Source organism: Ascaphus truei, chromosome 3 (genome assembly GCF_040206685.1).
Source record: "Ascaphus truei isolate aAscTru1 chromosome 3, aAscTru1.hap1, whole genome shotgun sequence".
In the NCBI taxonomy this organism is placed as follows: Eukaryota; Metazoa; Chordata; class Amphibia; order Anura; family Ascaphidae; genus Ascaphus; species Ascaphus truei.
In genome coordinates this window covers 429677637-429700672 of record NC_134485.1, presented here as the reverse complement: position 1 = coordinate 429700672, position 23036 = coordinate 429677637, and the positions used below count along the sequence as shown (strand labels likewise).

At 49.2% G+C, this 23036-nt stretch overlaps 1 protein-coding gene across 6 annotated transcripts in view; it reads right to left on the bottom strand.

Moving 5' to 3' along the window:
• POLQ (DNA polymerase theta) overlaps positions 1 to 23036 on the bottom strand; it is a 127782-nt gene that overhangs the window by 58000 nt on the left and 46746 nt on the right. For all 6 annotated transcript variants that reach the window (XR_012800089.1, XM_075592882.1, XM_075592884.1 and 3 more), the window contains one exon: positions 19487 to 19611. Coding sequence is in view for 5 of the 6 variants with exons in the window: in XM_075592882.1 (XP_075448997.1) it covers positions 19487 to 19611 (125 nt within the window). In the remaining variant the exon portion in view is untranslated. The remainder of the gene's footprint in view (positions 1 to 19486; positions 19612 to 23036) is intronic.

Below are 23036 nucleotides of genomic sequence, written 5' to 3'. Positions count from 1 at the left end.
CCATCCCTGCAATACACAGTTACACCATGAGGTACGGGATACGTTCACCATCCCTGCAATACACAGTTACACCATGAGGTATGGGGTACGGTCACCATCCCTGCAATACACAGTTACACCATGAGGTATGGGATAGGGTCACCATCCCTGCAATACACAGTTACACCATGAGGTATGGGATACGGTCACCATCCCTGCAATACACAGTTACACCATGAGGTATGGGATAGGGTCACCATCCCTGCAATACACAGTTACACCATGAGGTATGGGATAGGGTCACCATCCCTGCAATACACAGTTACACCATGAGGTACGGGATAGGGTCACCATCCCTGCAATACACAGTTACACCATGAGGTATGGGATACGGTCACCATCCCTGCAATACACAGTTACACCATGAGGTATGGGATACGGTCACCATCCCTGCAATACACAGTTACACCATGAGGTATGGGATACGGTCACCATCCCTGCAATACACAGTTACACCATGAGGTATGGGGTACGGTCACCATCCCTGCAATACACAGTTACACCATGAGGTACGGGATAGGGTCACCATCCCTGCAATACACAGTTACACCATGAGGTATGGGATAGGGTCACCATCCCTGCAATACACAGTTACACCATGAGGTACGGGATACGGTCACCATCCCTGCAATACACAGTTACACCATGAGGTACGGGATACGTTCACCATCCCTGCAATACACAGTTACACCATGAGGTATGGGATAGGGTCACCATCCCTGCAATACACAGTTACACCATGAGGTATGGGATAGGGTCACCATCCCTGCAATACACAGTTACACCATGAGGTACGGGATACGTTCACCATCCCTGCAATACACAGTTACACCATGAGGTACGGGATACGGTCACCATCCCTGCAATACACAGTTACACCATGAGGTACGGGATACGTTCACCATCCCTGCAATACACAGTTACACCATGAGGTATGGGATAGGGTCACCATCCCTGCAATACACAGTTACACCATGAGGTATGGGATAGGGTCACCATCCCTGCAATACACAGTTACACCATGAGGTATGGGATACGTTCACCATCCCTGCAATACACAGTTACACCATGAGGTACGGGATACGGTCACCATCCCTGCAATACACAGTTACACCATGAGGTATGGGATAGGGTCACCATCCCTGCAATACACAGTTACACCATGAGGTATGGGATAGGGTCACCATCCCTGCAATACACAGTTACACCATGAGGTACGGGATACGTTCACCATCCCTGCAATACACAGTTACACCATGAGGTATGGGATACGTTCACCATCCCTGCAATACACAGTTACACCATGAGGTATGGGATAGGGTCACCATCCCTGCAATACACAGTTACACCATGAGGTACGGGATACGGTCACCATCCCTGCAATACACAGTTACACCATGAGGTATGGGATAGGGTCACCATCCCTGCAATACACAGTTACACCATGAGGTATGGGGTACGGTCACCATCCCTGCAATACACAGTTACACCATGAGGTATGGGATACGTTCACCATCCCTGCAATACACAGTTACACCATGAGGTACGGGATACGTTCACCATCCCTGCAATACACAGTTACACCATGAGGTACGGGATACGTTCACCATCCCTGCAATACACAGTTACACCATGAGGTACGGGATACGGTCACCATCCCTGCAATACACAGTTACACCATGAGGTATGGGATAGGGTCACCATCCCTGCAATACACAGTTACACCATGAGGTACGGGATACGGTCACCATCCCTGCAATACACAGTTACACCATGAGGTACGGGATAGGGTCACCATCCCTGCAATACACAGTTACACCATGAGGTATGGGATAGGGTCACCATCCCTGCAATACACAGTTACACCATGAGGTATGGGATACGTTCACCATCCCTGCAATACACAGTTACACCATGAGGTATGGGATAGGGTCACCATCCCTGCAATACACAGTTACACCATGAGGTACGGGATACGGTCACCATCCCTGCAATACACAGTTACACCATGAGGTATGGGATAGGGTCACCATCCCTGCAATACACAGTTACACCATGAGGTATGGGGTACGGTCACCATCCCTGCAATACACAGTTACACCATGAGGTATGGGATACGTTCACCATCCCTGCAATACACAGTTACACCATGAGGTACGGGATACGTTCACCATCCCTGCAATACACAGTTACACCATGAGGTACGGGATACGTTCACCATCCCTGCAATACACAGTTACACCATGAGGTACGGGATACGGTCACCATCCCTGCAATACACAGTTACACCATGAGGTATGGGATAGGGTCACCATCCCTGCAATACACAGTTACACCATGAGGTATGGGATAGGGTCACCATCCCTGCAATACACAGTTACACCATGAGGTATGGGATAGGGTCACCATCCCTGCAATACACAGTTACACCATGAGGTATGGGATACGTTCAGCATCCCTGCAATACACAGTTACACCATGAGGTATGGGATAGGGTCACCATCCCTGCAATACACAGTTACACCATGAGGTACGGGATACGGTCACCATCCCTGCAATACACAGTTACACCATGAGGTACGGGATAGGGTCACCATCCCTGCAATACACAGTTACACCATGAGGTATGGGATAGGGTCACCATCCCTGCAATACACAGTTACACCATGAGGTATGGGGTACGGTCACCATCCCTGCAATACACAGTTACACCATGAGGTATGGGATAGGGTCACCATCCCTGCAATACACAGTTACACCATGAGGTATGGGATAGGGTCACCATCCCTGCAATACACAGTTACACCATGAGGTATGGGATAGGGTCACCATCCCTGCAATACACAGTTACACCATGAGGTATGGGATACGGTCACCATCCCTGCAATACACAGTTACACCATGAGGTATGGGATAGGGTCACCATCCCTGCAATACACAGTTACACCATGAGGTACGGGATAGGGTCACCATCCCTGCAATACACAGTTACACCATGAGGTACGGGATACGTTCACCATCCCTGCAATACACAGTTACACCATGAGGTATGGGATAGGGTCACCATCCCTGCAATACACAGTTACACCATGAGGTATGTGATACGGTGACCATCCCTGCAATACACAGTTACACCATGAGGTATGGGATAGGGTCACCATCCCTGCAATACACAGTTACACCATGAGGTATGGGATAGGGTCACCATCCCTGCAATACACAGTTACACCATGAGGTATGGGATAGGGTCACCATCCCTGCAATACACAGTTACACCATGAGGTATGGGATAGGGTCACCATCCCTGCAATACACAGTTACACCATGAGGTATGGGATAGGGTCACCATCCCTGCAATACACAGTTACACCATGAGGTATGGGATAGGGTCACCATCCCTGCAATACACAGTTACACCATGAGGTATGGAATACGGTCACCATCCCTGCAATACACAGTTACACCATGAGGTATGGGATACGGTCACCGTCCCTGCAATACACAGTTACACCATGAGGTATGGGATAGGGTCACCATCCCTGCAATACACAGTTACACCATGAGGTATGGGATACGGTCACCATCCCTGCAATACACAGTTACACCATGAGGTACGGGATACGTTCACCATCCCTGCAATACACAGTTACACCATGAGGTATGGGACACGGTCACCATCCCTGCAATACACAGTTACACCATGAGGTATGGGATACGGTCACCATCCCTGCAATACACAGTTACACCATGAGGTACGGGATACGTTCACCATCCCTGCAATACACAGTTACACCATGAGGTACGGGATACGGCCACCGTCCCTGCAATACACAGTTACACCATGAGGTATGGGATACGGTCACCGTCCCTGCAATACACAGTTACACCATGAGGTACGGGATAGGGTCACCATCCCTGCAATACACAGTTACACCATGAGGTATGGGGTACGTTCACCATCCCTGCAATACACAGTTACACCATGAGGTATGGGATACGGTCACCATCCCTGCAATACACAGTTACACCATGAGGTATGGGGTACGGTCACCATCCCTGCAATACACAGTTACACCATGAGGTATGGGATACGGTCACCATCCCTGCAATACACAGTTACACCATGAGGTATGGGATAGGGTCACCATCCCTGCAATACACAGTTACACCATGAGGTATGGGATAGGGTCACCATCCCTGCAATACACAGTTACACCATGAGGTATGGGATACGGTCACCATCCCTGCAATACACAGTTACACCATGAGGTACGGGATAGGGTCACCATCCCTGCAATACACAGTTACACCATGAGGTATGGGATACGTTCACCATCCCTGCAATACACAGTTACACCATGAGGTATGGGATAGGGTCACCATCCCTGCAATACACAGTTACACCATGAGGTATGGGATAGGGTCACCATCCCTGCAATACACAGTTACACCATGAGGTATGGGGTACGGTCACCATCCCTGCAATACACAGTTACACCATGAGGTATGGGATACGGTCACCATCCCTGCAATACACAGTTACACCATGAGGTATGGGATAGGGTCACCATCCCTGCAATACACAGTTACACCATGAGGTATGGGATAGGGTCACCATCCCTGCAATACACAGTTACACCATGAGATATGGGATACGTTCACCATCCCTGCAATACACAGTTTCACCATGAGGTATGGGATAGGGTCACCATCCCTGCAATACACAGTTACACCATGAGGTATGGGATACGTTCACCATCCCTGCAATACACAGTTACACCATGAGGTATGGGATACGGTCACCATCCCTGCAATACACAGTTACACCATGAGGTATGGGATAGGGTCACCATCCCTGCAATACACAGTTACACCATGAGGTATGGGATAGGGTCACCATCCCTGCACTATACAGTTACACCATGAGGTACGGGATAGGGTCACCATCCCTGCAATACACAGTTACACCATGAGGTATGGGATAGGGTCACCATCCCTGCACTATACAGTTACACCATGAGGTATGGGATACGTTCACCGTCCCTGCAATACACAGTTACACCATGAGGTATGGGATACGTTCACCATCCCTGCAATACACAGTTACACCATGAGGTATGGGATACGTTCACCGTCCCTGCAATACACAGTTACACCATGAGGTATGGGATACGGTCACCATCCCTGCAATACACAGTTACACCATGAGGTATGGGGTACGTTCACCATCCCTGCAATACACAGTTACACCATGAGGTATGGGATACGTTCACCGTCCCTGCAATACACAGTTACACCATGAGGTATGGGATACGGTCACCATCCCTGCAATACACAGTTACACCATGAGGTATGGGGTACGTTCACCATCCCTGCAATACACAGTTACACCATGAGGTATGGGATACGGTCACCGTCCCTGCAATACACAGTTACACCATGAGGTATGGGATACGGTCACCATCCCTGCAATACACAGTTACACCATGAGGTATGGGATACGGTCACCATCCCTGCAATACAGTTACACCATGAGGTACGGGATACGGTCACCATCCCTGCAATACACAGTTACACCATGAGGTATGGGATAGGGTCACCATCCCTGCAATACACAGTTACACCATGAGGTATGGGATAGGGTCACCATCCCTGCAATACACAGTTACACCATGAGGTATGGGATAGGGTCACCATCCCTGCAATACACAGTTACACCATGAGGTATGGGATAGGGTCACCATCCCTGCAATACACAGTTACACCATGAGGTATGGGATACGTTCACCATCCCTGCAATACACAGTTACACCATGAGGTATGGGATAGGGTCACCATCCCTGCAATACACAGTTACACCATGAGGTATGGGATACGGCCACCATCCCTGCAATACACAGTTTCACCATGAGGTACGGGATACGGTCACCATCCCTGCAATACACAGTTACACCATGAGGTATGGGATAGGGTCACCATCCCTGCAATACACAGTTACACCATGAGGTATGGGATAGGGTCACCATCCCTGCAATACACAGTTACACCATGAGGTATGGGATACGTTCACCATCCCTGCAATACACAGTTTCACCATGAGGTATGGGATAGGGTCACCATCCCTGCAATACACAGTTACACCATGAGGTGTGGGATACGGCCACCATCCCTGCAATACACAGTTACACCATGAGGTATGGGATAGGGTCACCATCCCTGCAATACACAGTTTCACCATGAGGTATGGGATAGGGTCACCATCCCTGCAATACACAGTTTCACCATGAGGTATGGGATAGGGTCACCATCCCTGCAATACACAGTTACACCATGAGGTATGGGATAGGGTCACCATCCCTGCAATACACAGTTACACCATGAGGTATGGGATAGGGTCACCATCCCTGCAATACACAGTTACACCATGAGGTATGGGATACGGTCACCATCCCTGCAATACACAGTTACACCATGAGGTACGGGATAGGGTCACCATCCCTGCAATACACAGTTACACCATGAGGTGTGAGATACGTTCACCATCCCTGCAATACACAGTTTCACCATGAGGTATGGGATAGGGTCACCATCCCTGCAATACACAGTTACACCATGAGGTATGGGATAGGGTCACCATCCCTGCAATACACAGTTACACCATGAGGTATGGGATAGGGTCACCATCCCTGCAATACACAGTTACACCATGAGGTATTGGATAGGGTCACCATCCCTGCAATACACAGTTACACCATGAGGTATGGGATACGTTCACCATCCCTGCAATACACAGTTACACCATGAGGTACGGGATACGTTCACCATCCCTGCAATACACAGTTACACCATGAGGTATGGGATAGGGTCACCATCCCTGCAATACACAGTTACACCATGAGGTATGGGATACGTTCACCATCCCTGCAATACACAGTTACACCATGAGGTACGGGATAGGGTCACCATCCCTGCAATACACAGTTACACCATGAGGTATGGGATACGGTCACCATCCCTGCAATACACAGTTACACCATGAGGTATGGGATAGGGTCACCATCCCTGCAATACACAGTTACACCATGAGGTATGGGATACGGTCACCATCCCTGCAATACACAGTTACACCATGAGGTATGGGATACGGTCACCATCCCTGCAATACACAGTTACACCATGAGGTGTGGGATACGGTCACCATCCCTGCAATACACAGTTACACCATGAGGTATGGGATACGGTCACCATCCCTGCAATACACAGTTACACCATGAGGTATGGGATACGGTCACCATCCCTGCAATACACAGTTACACCATGAGGTACGGGATACGGCCACCGTCCCTGCAATACACAGTTACACCATGAGGTATGGGATAGGGTCACCATCCCTGCAATACACAGTTACACCATGAGGTATGGGATAGGGTCACCATCCCTGCAATACACAGTTACACCATGAGGTATGGGATAGGGTCACCATCCCTGCAATACACAGTTACACCATGAGGTATGGGATAGGGTCACCATCCCTGCAATACAGTTTCACCATGAGGTATGGGATACGGTCACCATCCCTGCAATACACAGTTACACCATGAGGTATGGGATAGGGTCACCATCCCTGCAATACACAGTTACACCATGAGGTACGGGATACGTTCACCATCCCTGCACTATACAGTTACACCATGAGGTATGGGATAGGGTCACCATCCCTGCAATACACAGTTACACCATGAGGTATGGGATAGGGTCACCATCCCTGCAATACACAGTTACACCATGAGGTATGGGATAGGGTCACCATCCCTGCAATACACAGTTACACCATGAGGTACGGGATACGGTCACCATCCCTGCACTATACAGTTACACCATGAGGTATGGGATAGGGTCACCATCCCTGCAATACACAGTTACACCATGAGGTACGGGATAGGGTCACCATCCCTGCAATACACAGTTACACCATGAGGTGTGGGATACGTTCACCATCCCTGCAATACACAGTTACACCATGAGGTATGGGATAGGGTCACCATCCCTGCAATACACAGTTACACCATGAGGTGTGGGATACGTTCACCATCCCTGCAATACACAGTTACACCATGAGGTATGGGATACGGTCACCATCCCTGCAATACACAGTTACACCATGAGGTATGGGATACGTTCACCATCCCTGCAATACACAGTTACACCATGAGGTATGGGATAGGGTCACCGTCCCTGCAATACACAGTTACACCATGAGGTACGGGATACGGCCACCATCCCTGCAATACACAGTTACACCATGAGGTACGGGATAGGGTCACCATCCCTGCAATACACAGTTACACCATGAGGTATGGGATAGGGTCACCATCCCTGCAATACACAGTTACACCATGAGGTATGGGATAGGGTCACCATCCCTGCAATACACAGTTACACCATGAGGTATGGGATACGGTCACCATCCCTGCAATACACAGTTACACCATGAGGTACGGGATAGGGTCACCATCCCTGCAATACACAGTTACACCATGAGGTATGGGATACGGTCACCGTCCCTGCAATACACAGTTACACCATGAGGTACGGGATACGGTCACCATCCCTGCAATACACAGTTACACCATGAGGTATGGGATACGGTCACCATCCCTGCAATACACAGTTACACCATGAGGTATGGGATACGGTCACCATCCCTGCAATACACAGTTACACCATGAGGTATGGGATACGGTCACCATCCCTGCAATACACAGTTACACCATGAGGTATGGGATACGGTCACCATCCCTGCAATACACAGTTACACCATGAGGTATGGGATACGGTCACCATCCCTGCAATACACAGTTACACCATGAGGTATGGGATACGGTCACCATCCCTGCAATACACAGTTACACCATGAGGTACGGGATAGGGTCACCATCCCTGCAATACACAGTTACACCATGAGGTATGGGATAGGGTCACCATCCCTGCAATACACAGTTACACCATGAGGTATGGGAAACGGTCACCATCCCTGCAATACACAGTTACACCATGAGGTGTGGGATACGGTCACCATCCCTGCAATACACAGTTACACCATGAGGTGTGGGATACGGCCACCATCCCTGCAATACACAGTTACACCATGAGGTACGGGATAGGGTCACCATCCCTGCAATACACAGTTACACCATGAGGTATGGGATACGGTCACCATCCCTGCAATACACAGTTACACCATGAGGTATGGGAAACGGTCACCATCCCTGCAATACACAGTTACACCATGAGGTGTGGGATACGGTCACCATCCCTGCAATACACAGTTACACCATGAGGTACGGGATAGGGTCACCATCCCTGCAATACACAGTTACACCATGAGGTACGGGATACGGTCACCATCCCTGCAATACACAGTTACACCATGAGGTATGGGATAGGGTCACCATCCCTGCAATACACAGTTACACCATGAGGTATGGGATAGGGTCACCATCCCTGCAATACACAGTTACACCATGAGGTATGGGATAGGGTCACCATCCCTGCAATACACAGTTACACCATGAGGTATGGGATAGGGTCACCATCCCTGCAATACACAGTTACACCATGAGGTATGGGATACGGTCACCATCCCTGCAATACACAGTTACACCATGAGGTATGGGATACGGTCACCATCCCTGCAATACACAGTTACACCATGAGGTATGGGATAGGGTCACCATCCCTGCAATACACAGTTACACCATGAGGTACGGGATAGGGTCACCATCCCTGCAATACACAGTTACACCATGAGGTACGGGATAGGGTCACCATCCCTGCAATACACAGTTACACCATGAGGTATGGGATAGGGTCACCATCCCTGCAATACACAGTTACACCATGAGGTATGGGATAGGGTCACCATCCCTGCAATACACAGTTACACCATGAGGTATGGGATAGGGTCACCATCCCTGCAATACACAGTTACACCATGAGGTACGGGATAGGGTCACCATCCCTGCAATACACAGTTACACCATGAGGTATGGGATAGGGTCACCATCCCTGCAATACACAGTTACACCATGAGGTATGGGATAGGGTCACCATCCCTGCAATACACAGTTACACCATGAGGTACGGGATAGGGTCACCATCCCTGCAATACACAGTTACACCATGAGGTACGGGATAGGGTCACCATCCCTGCAATACACAGTTACACCATGAGGTATGGGATAGGGTCACCATCCCTGCAATACACAGTTACACCATGAGGTATGGGATAGGGTCACCATCCCTGCAATACACAGTTACACCATGAGGTATGGGATAGGGTCACCATCCCTGCAATACACAGTTACACCATGAGGTACGGGATACGGTCACCATCCCTGCAATACACAGTTACACCATGAGGTATGGGACACGGTCACCATCCCTGCAATACACAGTTACACCATGAGGTGTGGGATACGGTCACCATCCCTGCAATACACAGTTACACCATGAGGTATGGGATAGGGTCACCATCCCTGCACTATACAGTTACACCATGAGGTACGGGATAGGGTCACCATCCCTGCAATACACAGTTACACCATGAGGTATGGGATACGGTCACCATCCCTGCAATACACAGTTACACCATGAGGTATGGGATACGGTCACCATCCCTGCAATACACAGTTACACCATGAGGTGTGGGATACGGTCACCATCCCTGCAATACACAGTTACACCATGAGGTATGGGATAGGGTCACCATCCCTGCACTATACAGTTACACCATGAGGTACGGGATAGGGTCACCATCCCTGCAATACACAGTTACACCATGAGGTACGGGATAGGGTCACCATCCCTGCAATACACAGTTACACCATGAGGTGTGAGATACGTTCACCATCCCTGCAATACACAGTTACACCATGAGGTACGGGATAGGGTCACCATCCCTGCAATACACAGTTACACCATGAGGTATGGGATAGGGTCACCATCCCTGCAATACACAGTTACACCATGAGGTATGGGATAGGGTCACCATCCCTGCAATACAGTTACACCATGAGGTATGGGATAGGGTCACCATCCCTGCAATACACAGTTACACCATGAGGTGTGGGATACGGTCACCATCCCTGCAATACACAGTTACACCATGAGGTACGGGACACGGCCACCATCCCTGCAATACACAGTTACACCATGAGGTATGGGATAGGGTCACCATCCCTGCAATACAGTTACACCATGAGGTATGGGATAGGGTCACCATCCCTGCAATACACAGTTACACCATGAGGTATGGGATACGGTCACCATCCCTGCAATACACAGTTACACCATGAGGTACGGGACACGGCCACCATCCCTGCAATACACAGTTACACCATGAGGTATGGGATAGGGTCACCATCCCTGCAATACACAGTTACACCATGAGGTATGGGAAACGGTCACCATCCCTGCAATACACAGTTACACCATGAGGTACGGGATAGGGTCACCATCCCTGCAATACACAGTTACACCATGAGGTACGGGATAGGGTCACCATCCCTGCAATACACAGTTACACCATGAGGTATGGGATACGGTCACCATCCCTGCAATACACAGTTACACCATGAGGTACGGGATACGGTCACCATCCCTGCAATACACAGTTACACCATGAGGTATGGGATACGGTCACCATCCCTGCAATACACAGTTACACCATGAGGTATGGGATAGGGTCACCATCCCTGCAATACACAGTTACACCATGAGGTATGGGATAGGGTCACCATCCCTGCAATACACAGTTACACCATGAGGTATGGGATAGGGTCACCATCCCTGCAATACACAGTTACACCATGAGGTATGGGATAGGGTCACCATCCCTGCAATACACAGTTACACCATGAGGTATGGGATACGGTCACCATCCCTGCAATACACAGTTACACCATGAGGTATGGGATACGGTCACCATCCCTGCAATACACAGTTACACCATGAGGTATGGGATAGGGTCACCATCCCTGCAATACACAGTTACACCATGAGGTATGGGATACGGTCACCATCCCTGCAATACACAGTTACACCATGAGGTATGGGATAGGGTCACCATCCCTGCAATACACAGTTACACCATGAGGTATGGGGTACGGTCACCATCCCTGCAATACACAGTTACACCATGAGGTATGGGATACGGTCACCATCCCTGCAATACACAGTTACACCATGAGGTATGGGATAGGGTCACCATCCCTGCAATACACAGTTACACCATGAGGTATGGGATAGGGTCACCATCCCTGCAATACACAGTTACACCATGAGGTATGGGATAGGGTCACCATCCCTGCAATACACAGTTACACCATGAGGTATGGGATACGGTCACCATCCCTGCAATACACAGTTACACCATGAGGTATGGGATAGGGTCACCATCCCTGCAATACACAGTTACACCATGAGGTATGGGATAGGGTCACCATCCCTGCAATACACAGTTACACCATGAGGTATGGGATAGGGTCACCATCCCTGCAATACACAGTTACACCATGAGGTACGGGATAGGGTCACCATCCCTGCAATACACAGTTACACCATGAGGTATGGGATACGGTCACCATCCCTGCAATACACAGTTACACCATGAGGTATGGGATAGGGTCACCATCCCTGCAATACACAGTTACACCATGAGGTATGGGATAGGGTCACCATCCCTGCAATACACAGTTACACCATGAGGTATGGGATAGGGTCACCATCCCTGCAATACACAGTTACACCATGAGGTATGGGATACGGCCACCATCCCTGCAATACACAGTTACACCATGAGGTACGGGATAGGGTCACCATCCCTGCAATACACAGTTACACCATGAGGTATGGGATAGGGTCACCATCCCTGCAATACACAGTTACACCATGAGGTATGGGATACGGTCACCATCCCTGCAATACACAGTTACACCATGAGGTATGGGATACGGTCACCATCCCTGCAATACACAGTTACACCATGAGGTGTGGGATACGGTCACCATCCCTGCAATACACAGTTACACCATGAGGTACGGGATACGGTCACCATCCCTGCAATACACAGTTACACCATGAGGTATGGGATACGGTCACCATCCCTGCAATACACAGTTACACCATGAGGTATGGGATAGGGTCACCATCCCTGCAATACACAGTTACACCATGAGGTATGGGATACGGTCACCATCCCTGCACTATACAGTTACACCATGAGGTACGGGATAGGGTCACCATCCCTGCAATACACAGTTACACCATGAGGTACGGGATAGGGTCACCATCCCTGCAATACACAGTTACACCATGAGGTATTGGATAGGGTCACCATCCCTGCAATACACAGTTACACCATGAGGTATGGGATACGGTCACCATCCCTGCACTATACAGTTACACCATGAGGTACGGGATAGGGTCACCATCCCTGCAATACACAGTTACACCATGAGGTACGGGATAGGGTCACCATCCCTGCAATACACAGTTACACCATGAGGTATGGGATAGGGTCACCATCCCTGCAATACACAGTTACACCATGAGGTATGGGATAGGGTCACCATCCCTGCAATACACAGTTACACCATGAGGTATGGGATACGGTCACCATCCCTGCACTATACAGTTACACCATGAGGTACGGGATAGGGTCACCATCCCTGCAATACACAGTTACACCATGAGGTATGGGATACGTTCACCGTCCCTGCAATACACAGTTACACCATGAGGTATGGGATAGGGTCACCATCCCTGCAATACACAGTTACACCATGAGGTATTGGATAGGGTCACCATCCCTGCAATACACAGTTACACCATGAGGTATGGGATAGGGTCACCATCCCTGCAATACACAGTTACACCATGAGGTACGGGATACGGTCACCATCCCTGCAATACACAGTTACACCATGAGGTATGGGATAGGGTCACCATCCCTGCAATACACAGTTACACCATGAGGTATGGGATAGGGTCACCATCCCTGCAATACACAGTTACACCATGAGGTACGGGATAGGGTCACCATCCCTGCAATACACAGTTACACCATGAGGTACGGGATACGTTCACCATCCCTGCAATACACAGTTACACCATGAGGTATGGGATACGGTCACCATCCCTGCAATACACAGTTACACCATGAGGTATGGGATAGGGTCACCATCCCTGCAATACACAGTTACACCATGAGGTACGGGATAGGGTCACCATCCCTGCAATACACAGTTACACCATGAGGTATGGGATACGGTCACCATCCCTGCAATACACAGTTACACCATGAGGTACGGGATACGGCCACCATCCCTGCAATACACAGTTACACCATGAGGTATGGGATAGGGTCACCATCCCTGCAATACACAGTTACACCATGAGGTATGGGATAGGGTCACCATCCCTGCAATACACAGTTACACCATGAGGTATGGGATAGGGTCACCATCCCTGCAATACACAGTTACACCATGAGGTACGGGATAGGGTCACCATCCCTGCAATACACAGTTACACCATGAGGTACGGGATAGGGTCACCATCCCTGCAATACACAGTTACACCATGAGGTACGGGACACGGCCACCATCCCTGCAATACACAGTTACACCATGAGGTATGGGGTACGGCCACCATCCCTGCAATACACAGTTACACCATGAGGTATGGGATAGGGTCACCATCCCTGCAATACACAGTTACACCATGAGGTATGGGATACGGTCACCATCCCTGCAATACACAGTTACACCATGAGGTACGGGATACGTTCACCATCCCTGCAATACACAGTTACACCATGAGGTACGGGAAACGGTCACCATCCCTGCAATACACAGTTACACCATGAGGTATGGGATACGGTCACCATCCCTGCAATACACAGTTACACCATGAGGTATGGGATACGGTCACCATCCCTGCAATACACAGTTACACCATGAGGTATGGGATACGGTCACCATCCCTGCAATACACAGTTACACCATGAGGTGTGGGATAGGGTCACCATCCCTGCAATACACAGTTACACCATGAGGTGTGGGATAGGGTCACCATCCCTGCAATACACAGTTACACCATGAGGTATGGGATACGGTCACCATCCCTGCAATACACAGTTACACCATGAGGTATGGGATACGGTCACCATTCCTGCAATACACAGTTACACCATGAGGTACGGGGTACGGTCACCATCCCTGCAATACACAGTTACACCATGAGGTGTGGGATACGGTCACCATCCCTGCAATACACAGTTACACCATGAGGTATGGGATAGGGTCACCATCCCTGCAATACACAGTTACACCATGAGGTATGGGATACGGTCACCATCCCTGCAATACACAGTTACACCATGAGGTATGGGATAGGGTCACCATCCCTGCAATACACAGTTACACCATGAGGTATGGGGTACGGTCACCATCCCTGCAATACACAGTTACACCATGAGGTATGGGATAGGGTCACCATCCCTGCAATACACAGTTACACCATGAGGTATGGGATAGGGTCACCATCCCTGCAATACACAGTTACACCATGAGGTATGGGATAGGGTCACCATCCCTGCAATACACAGTTACACCATGAGGTATGGGATAGGGTCACCATCCCTGCAATACACAGTTACACCATGAGGTATGGGATAGGGTCACCATCCCTGCAATACACAGTTACACCATGAGGTATGGGATACGGCCACCATCCCTGCACTATACAGTTACACCATGAGGTATGGGATAGGGTCACCATCCCTGCAATACACAGTTACACCATGAGGTATGGGATAGGGTCACCATCCCTGCACTATACAGTTACACCATGAGGTACGGGATAGGGTCACCATCCCTGCAATACACAGTTACACCATGAGGTATGGGATAGGGTCACCATCCCTGCAATACACAGTTACACCATGAGGTATGGGATACGGTCACCATCCCTGCAATACACAGTTACACCATGAGGTATGGGATAGGGTCACCATCCCTGCAATACACAGTTACACCATGAGGTATGGGATAGGGTCACCATCCCTGCAATACACAGTTACACCATGAGGTACGGGATACGGTCACCATCCCTGCAATACACAGTTACACCATGAGGTACGGGATAGGGTCACCATCCCTGCAATACACAGTTACACCATGAGGTATGGGATAGGGTCACCATCCCTGCAATACACAGTTACACCATGAGGTATGGGATACGGCCACCGTCCCTGCAATACACAGTTACACCATGAGGTATGGGATAGGGTCACCATCCCTGCAATACACAGTTACACCATGAGGTATGGGATAGGGTCACCATCCCTGCAATACACAGTTACACCATGAGGTATGGGATACGTTCACCATCCCTGCAATACACAGTTACACCATGAGGTATGGGATACGGTCACCATCCCTGCAATACACAGTTACACCATGAGGTATGGGATAGGGTCACCATCCCTGCAATACACAGTTACACCATGAGGTATGGGATACGGTCACCATCCCTGCAATACACAGTTACACCATGAGGTATGGGATACGGTCACCATCCCTGCAATACACAGTTACACCATGAGGTACGGGATACGGTCACCATCCCTGCACTATACAGTTACACCATGAGGTACGGGATACGGTCACCATCCCTGCAATACACAGTTACACCATGAGGTATGGGGGGGGAGGGGAGGCGGTTTGTAATTACATTTAACAATATAAACAGTATGGTTAGAAAGGCCTCAAATGGAAAACAACAGATTCTGGGTCTAAAATCGCAACAGAGGATTAGGTTCCATTCTTTTCCTGATTTCCTCCCAATAAGTTTCCATAAACAGACCAGGCCGTAAAAATGCAATGACTTTCCAAATAATTAATAAATGACATCTCCAACATTAGCCGGAATTTGTCAGTTCTGCGTTAAACAGATGATACAGTACGTTCTCATGGCTGCAATGCACAAAAAGTAGCTGACATGATGGCAGGAATTGTACACAATCTCATTTCAGGAGAACACATTCATTTTAAACCACAGCTGAAAGCCATCACACCACCATTTTTAAAACGGCCTGTGATTATTTTAATTCTGCGATTTGTTCTTGAGTAGATCCTGTTATCACGGAGAAGCAGAAATGTTTAAATGAAGTAGTGTCACAAGCTCACACCGTAATGAGCTCACCACTCGCTTGTATTCTGGTCAATTCCTCAAAGGGATTAAAGCTTCACTCGCAATTGCCACATCCCTCTTCCTTGTTCGGTTTCCTGAACATATAGCGGGTTGTTAATTCAACAGTGATGTGGCCGATTGGGGCACGATCGTATGGAAATGGCGTTTGTGTGTGATAGGGCCCTGCTCATAGGGCACTTATCCCCGGAGAGCTGATTCCAAAAGACGGTTCACAGTCCCACGGTTCAACAAAGTATCCGGTCGCTCCTCCTCCTCTTACCGGGCACCCCACAACTGGAACAGTCTACCGAAGACTCTCACAGCCACCACCAGTCTAAGTTCTTTCAAAACTAAAGCTGTCTCACATTTTAATCTGGTCTGTAACTGTTACATACGCCTATAACATGTATTATCTCTTACTGTGCATGCAATGTCTTGTATATAATGTATACCCTGTTCACTTAACGTAACCATGTGTCTGTCATCATAACTCTGTGCCCAGGACATACATGAGAACAAGAGGTAACTCTCACTGTATCCCTTCCTGGTAACACAATTTTATAAATAAATAAATAAATCAACTAGTTGAAACCCACATAGACCCATAGAGAATGAAGTGAAAAGAGCAACAAATTACCGTAAACGTTTAAACCAGGGATGGCCAACTCCAGTCCTCAAGGGCCACCAACAGGTCAGGTTTTCTTCGGCTGAGCCACATGTGCTGAAGCAGGGATATCCTGAAAACCTGACCTGTTTGTGGCCCTGAGGGCTGGAGTTGGCCACCCCTGGGCTTAAACAATTGGAAGCATTACGGGAACGGATCACACGACTCAGATTATTTACAAGACGAGTAGTGCTGCACCGTTTTATTTCTCTATTAAATGAAAGGATTTGAAGTGCGTCCGTTACAGAAGGAAAGGGGAGAGACATGATCTGCAGCGGCTGCATTAGTTCAGCGTCAGCGCATTATCTCACCTGCATACGTAGCAACAGATTGCTGCAGTGACTGCATTAGTTCAGCGTCAGCGCATTATCTCACCTGCATACGTAGCAGCAGATTGCTGCAGTGGCTGCATTAGTTCAGCGTCAGCGCATTATCTCACCTGCACACGTAGCAGCAGATTGCTGCAGTGGCTGCATTAGTTCAGCGTCAGCGCATTATCTCACCTGCACACGTAGCAGCAGATTGCTGCAGTGGCTGCATTAGTTCAGCGTCAGCGCATTATCTCACCTGCATACGTAGCAGCAGATTGCTGCAGTGGCTGCATTAGTTCAGCGTACGCGCATTATCTCACCTGCACACGTAGCAGCAGATTGCTGCAGTGGCTGCATTAGTTCAGCGTACGCGCATTATCTCACCTGCATACGTAGCAGCAGATTGCTGCAGTGACTGCATTAGTTCAGCGTACGCGCATTATCTCACCTGCATACGTAGCAGCAGATTGCTGCAGTGACTGCATTAGTTCAGCGTACGCGCATTATCTCACCTGCATACGTAGCAGCAGATTGCTGCATTGGCTGCATTAGTTCAGCGTCAGCGCATTATCTCACCTGCATACGTAGCAGCAGATTGCTGCAGTGGCTGCATTAGTTCAGCGTCAGTGCATTATCTCACCTGCATACGTAGCAGCAGATTGCTGCAGCGGCTGCATTAGTTCAGCGTCAGTGCATTATCTCACCTGCATACGTAGCAGCAGATTGCTGCAGCGGCTGCATTAGTTCAGCGTCAGTGCATTATCTCACCTGCATACGTAGCAGCAGATTGCTGCAGCGGCTGCATTAGTTCAGCGTCAGCGCATTATCTCACCTGCACACGTAGCAGCAGATTGCTGCAGTGACTGCATTAGTTCAGCGTCAGCGCATTATCTCACCTGCACACGTAGCAGCAGATTGCTGCAGTGGCTGCATTAGTTCAGCGTCAGCGCATTATCTCACCTGCACACGTAGCAGCAGATTGCTGCAGTGGCTGCATTAGTTCAGCGTCAGCGCATTATCTCACCTGCACACGTAGCAGCAGATTGCTGCAGTGGCTGCATTAGTTCAGCGTCAGCGCATTATCTCACCTGCATACGTAGCAGCAGATTGCTGCAGTGGCTGCATTAGTTCAGCGTAAGCGCATTATCTCACCTGCATACGTAGCAGCAGATTGCTGCAGTGGCTGCATTAGTTCAGCGTACGCGCATTATCTCACCTGCATACGTAGCAGCAGATTGCTGCAGTGACTGAAGCTGCCCACGGCTGCAGCCATATTTCTTGGTCACCTCCTTTAGAGGATCTTCGCTGATTAAGTCGTGTAGCACAAGGCTAGTGAAAAACCTGGAGACATGAAATAAAATTTTATGTGAATGGGTTGGATAGAACATGAACAAAAAAGCAACTTGTAACTATTAATCTTTAATGGGGAATTTATATATATATATCTCGAAACAGCTGTCTGTGGGTGGTTTTCTGGGTATGCTCCTTAACCCTGGCTCTGCTCAAAGCTGTGACCATGCAGCAAGCTTAAGCCTATAGGGAACCATGTTAAAAATGGTTTTTGAAGCAAAAAGTGGCACTGTGTGCTCATTTGCATGTTATTTCCCAGAATCCCTTGCTGCAGTGGAAGTGCTGTGTGCTGGGTGATAATGGGGAAAGGCGGGGTTGCAGACCTGCCTAAGACATGCAGATGAGCATACAGTTATATTTACACACACACACACATATATACATATATATATATATATATATATATACAGTGTTCGACAAACCTACACATTTGCTCGCCCCGGGCGAGTGGATTTAACCCCCGGGCGAGTAAATATTGGCCCAAGCAGTATGTAGAGATATATATATATATGTAGAGATATATATATATATATATATATATATATATATATATATATATATATATATATATATATATATATATGTAGAGATATATATATATATATATATATATATATATATATATATATATATATATATATTAGTGCATGGGTTGAAAACATTAGTGATCTGATTGATGTATTAGTTATAAGTTTGTATACAGTGTAGTCTTCCTCTGGGGACTACTAATTAGTGTAAGGGGTTAACCGGGTGGGATAACTCTGGTATTGCTCCTCCCCGTTATGTGATGTAGATTATCTGGTGACCAGTGATGTCACCAGTGTAAGATAGAAGGCTATATATAGCTCCACCCAATGTTCTAGAAGCACGTTCTTCAGCGTTCAGACTGAGGCCTTACTGCAAGTAACGGTAACGGTATTTTGAGTGTGTCCTGTCCCCGCTAATTGTTTTCAGTTAAGGCAGGGGTGTGCAAAGTTTTTTTGACCGCGCCCCCCGTGTCCCAGTCCCTGCGCTCGCGCCCCCCTCTCGAGTGACCCCGCAGCGTCATTTGACGCGCGTTGCCATGACGACGCGTTGTCATTTGACGCCGCGTTGTCATGGCGATGTGACTACAAGCCAGTTGAATCCCGGTATGTTGAGGATGCAGAGGCCTCGAGTGGTCCCCCGGCAATTAAATGCCTCGGGGAAGAGTGCGGGGCATCTACAACCGCTCGCGCCCCCCCAATTTGCCACCCCCGAGTTAAGGAACGTGCCCTATATAATTAGCGCCTATAGCAATGGCCCAAGATTGTTATTCGGGAATAGGAGTGAGCATGAGCTTAGGAGTACTTAAGAGTATCCTCTGTAGCAGTCAAATCGGGCCCCCCGGAAGGTCCATAGTAAACTCCCGATCAAGTATGCATGGACAAAGTACGCAGTATACAGTAATGGGACACTGATCCCAGAGAGCAGTGTATTCCCACCAGGGGCCCACTTGAGATGGGCACTATAGATGCTATGCAAGAGATTGCCAATCTAAGCAATACTAAGAGAAACAAGCATAAGTACCGCCCCAGCGTAGGAGTGAGAGCTACCAGGTGAAGAAGCACAGAGTAACGTTATGATTAGACATATTAACTGGTGGCCAATGTGAAGGCTGTCCTTGTATGGCGAGCTTTATAAACGGATGTTAAATAAAGCTCCTTTTTGTACTATCAAAGTTCCTGGCGCCATCCTGCATATCTACGCCCAGCCTGCACCGACCCAGCACCCTGACCAGGTATGAGAAACTGAGCCCAGCCTGCACCTACCCAGCACCCTGACCAGGTGTGAGAAACTGAGCCCAGCCTGCACCGACCCAGCACCCTGACCAGGTATGAGAGACTGAGCCCAGCCTGTACTGACCCAGCACCCTGACCAGGTGTGAGAGACTGAGCCCAGCCTGCACCGACCCAGCACCCTGACCAGGTGTGAGAGACTGAGCCCAGCCTGCACCGACCCAGCACCCTGACCAGGTATGAGAGACTGAGCCCAGCCTGCACCGACCCAGCACCCTGACCAGGTATGAGAGACTGAGCCCAGCGTGCACTGACCCAGCACCCTGACCAGGTCTGAGAGACTGAGCCCAGCCTGCACCGACCCAGCACCCTGACTAGGTCTGAGAGACTGAGCCCAGCCTGTACCGACCCAGCACCCTGACCAGGTATGAGAGACTGAGCCCAGCCTGCACCGACCCAGCACCCTGACCAGGTATGAGAGACTGAGCCCAGCCTGCACCGACCCAGCACCCTGACCAGGTATGAGAGACTGAACCCAGCCTGCACACAGCACCCTGACCAGGTGTGAGAGACTGAGCCCAACCTGCACCGACCCAGCACCCTGACCAGGTATGAGAGACTGAGCCCAGCCTGCACTGACCCAGCACCCTGACCAGGTGTGAGAGACTGAGCCCAGCCTGCACCGACCCAGCACCCTGACCAGGTATGAGAGACTGAGCCCAGCCTGCACCTACCCAGCACCCTGGGTGGGTGTGTAGGTATATGTGTGTACACACACACACACACACACACAATATACTATTACATTGGTCTATGCATTATCTATTGAAATAAAGGCGCCCTATTTCATACAATGTACGTTTCTAGCCATGTTGAAATGTCATGGCTGGATTATTAAGGTATTTCTGCGTAGTTTGTTGCCTTTCCTTTTGGCACCCGTGGGATTTTCTGCGTTATCACTTGATTTGTAACAAAAGGTAAACTACGTATCTAACAAGAAATTAACCCTTATTCCTAATCTTGAACACGCTTCTGCAATACGCACCGGCTTTGAATTCAAGGAGAGCGAGCTACAGAGTCCCGGAAGAGCATCTGGAGAAACAGCAAACTGTATGAGCAGCTACAGACCCCGGCACACCAGTAATGTCATCAGCAGACCCCGGCACACCAGTAATGTCATCAGCAGACCCTGGCACACCAGTAATGTCATCAGCAGACCCCGGCACGCCAGTAATGTCTTCAGCTACAGACCCAGGCACACCAGTAATGTCATCAGCAGACCCCGGCACACCAGTAATGTAATCAGCAGACCCTGGCACACCAGTAATGTCATCAGCAGACCCCGGCACACCAGTAATGTCTTCAGCTAAAGACCCCGGCATGCCAGTAATGTCTTCAGCTACAGACCCCGGCACACCAGTAATGTCTTCAGCTACAGACCCCGGCACACCAGTAATGTCTTCAGCTACAGACCCCGGCACGCCAGTAATGTCTTCAGCTACAGACCCCGGTACACCAGTAATGTCTTCAGCTAAAGACCGCGGCACACCAGTAATGTCTTCAGCTACAGACCCCGGCACACCGGTAATGTCATCAGCAGACCCCGGCACGCCAGTAATGTCTTCAGCTACAGACCCCGGCACACAAGTAATGTCTTCA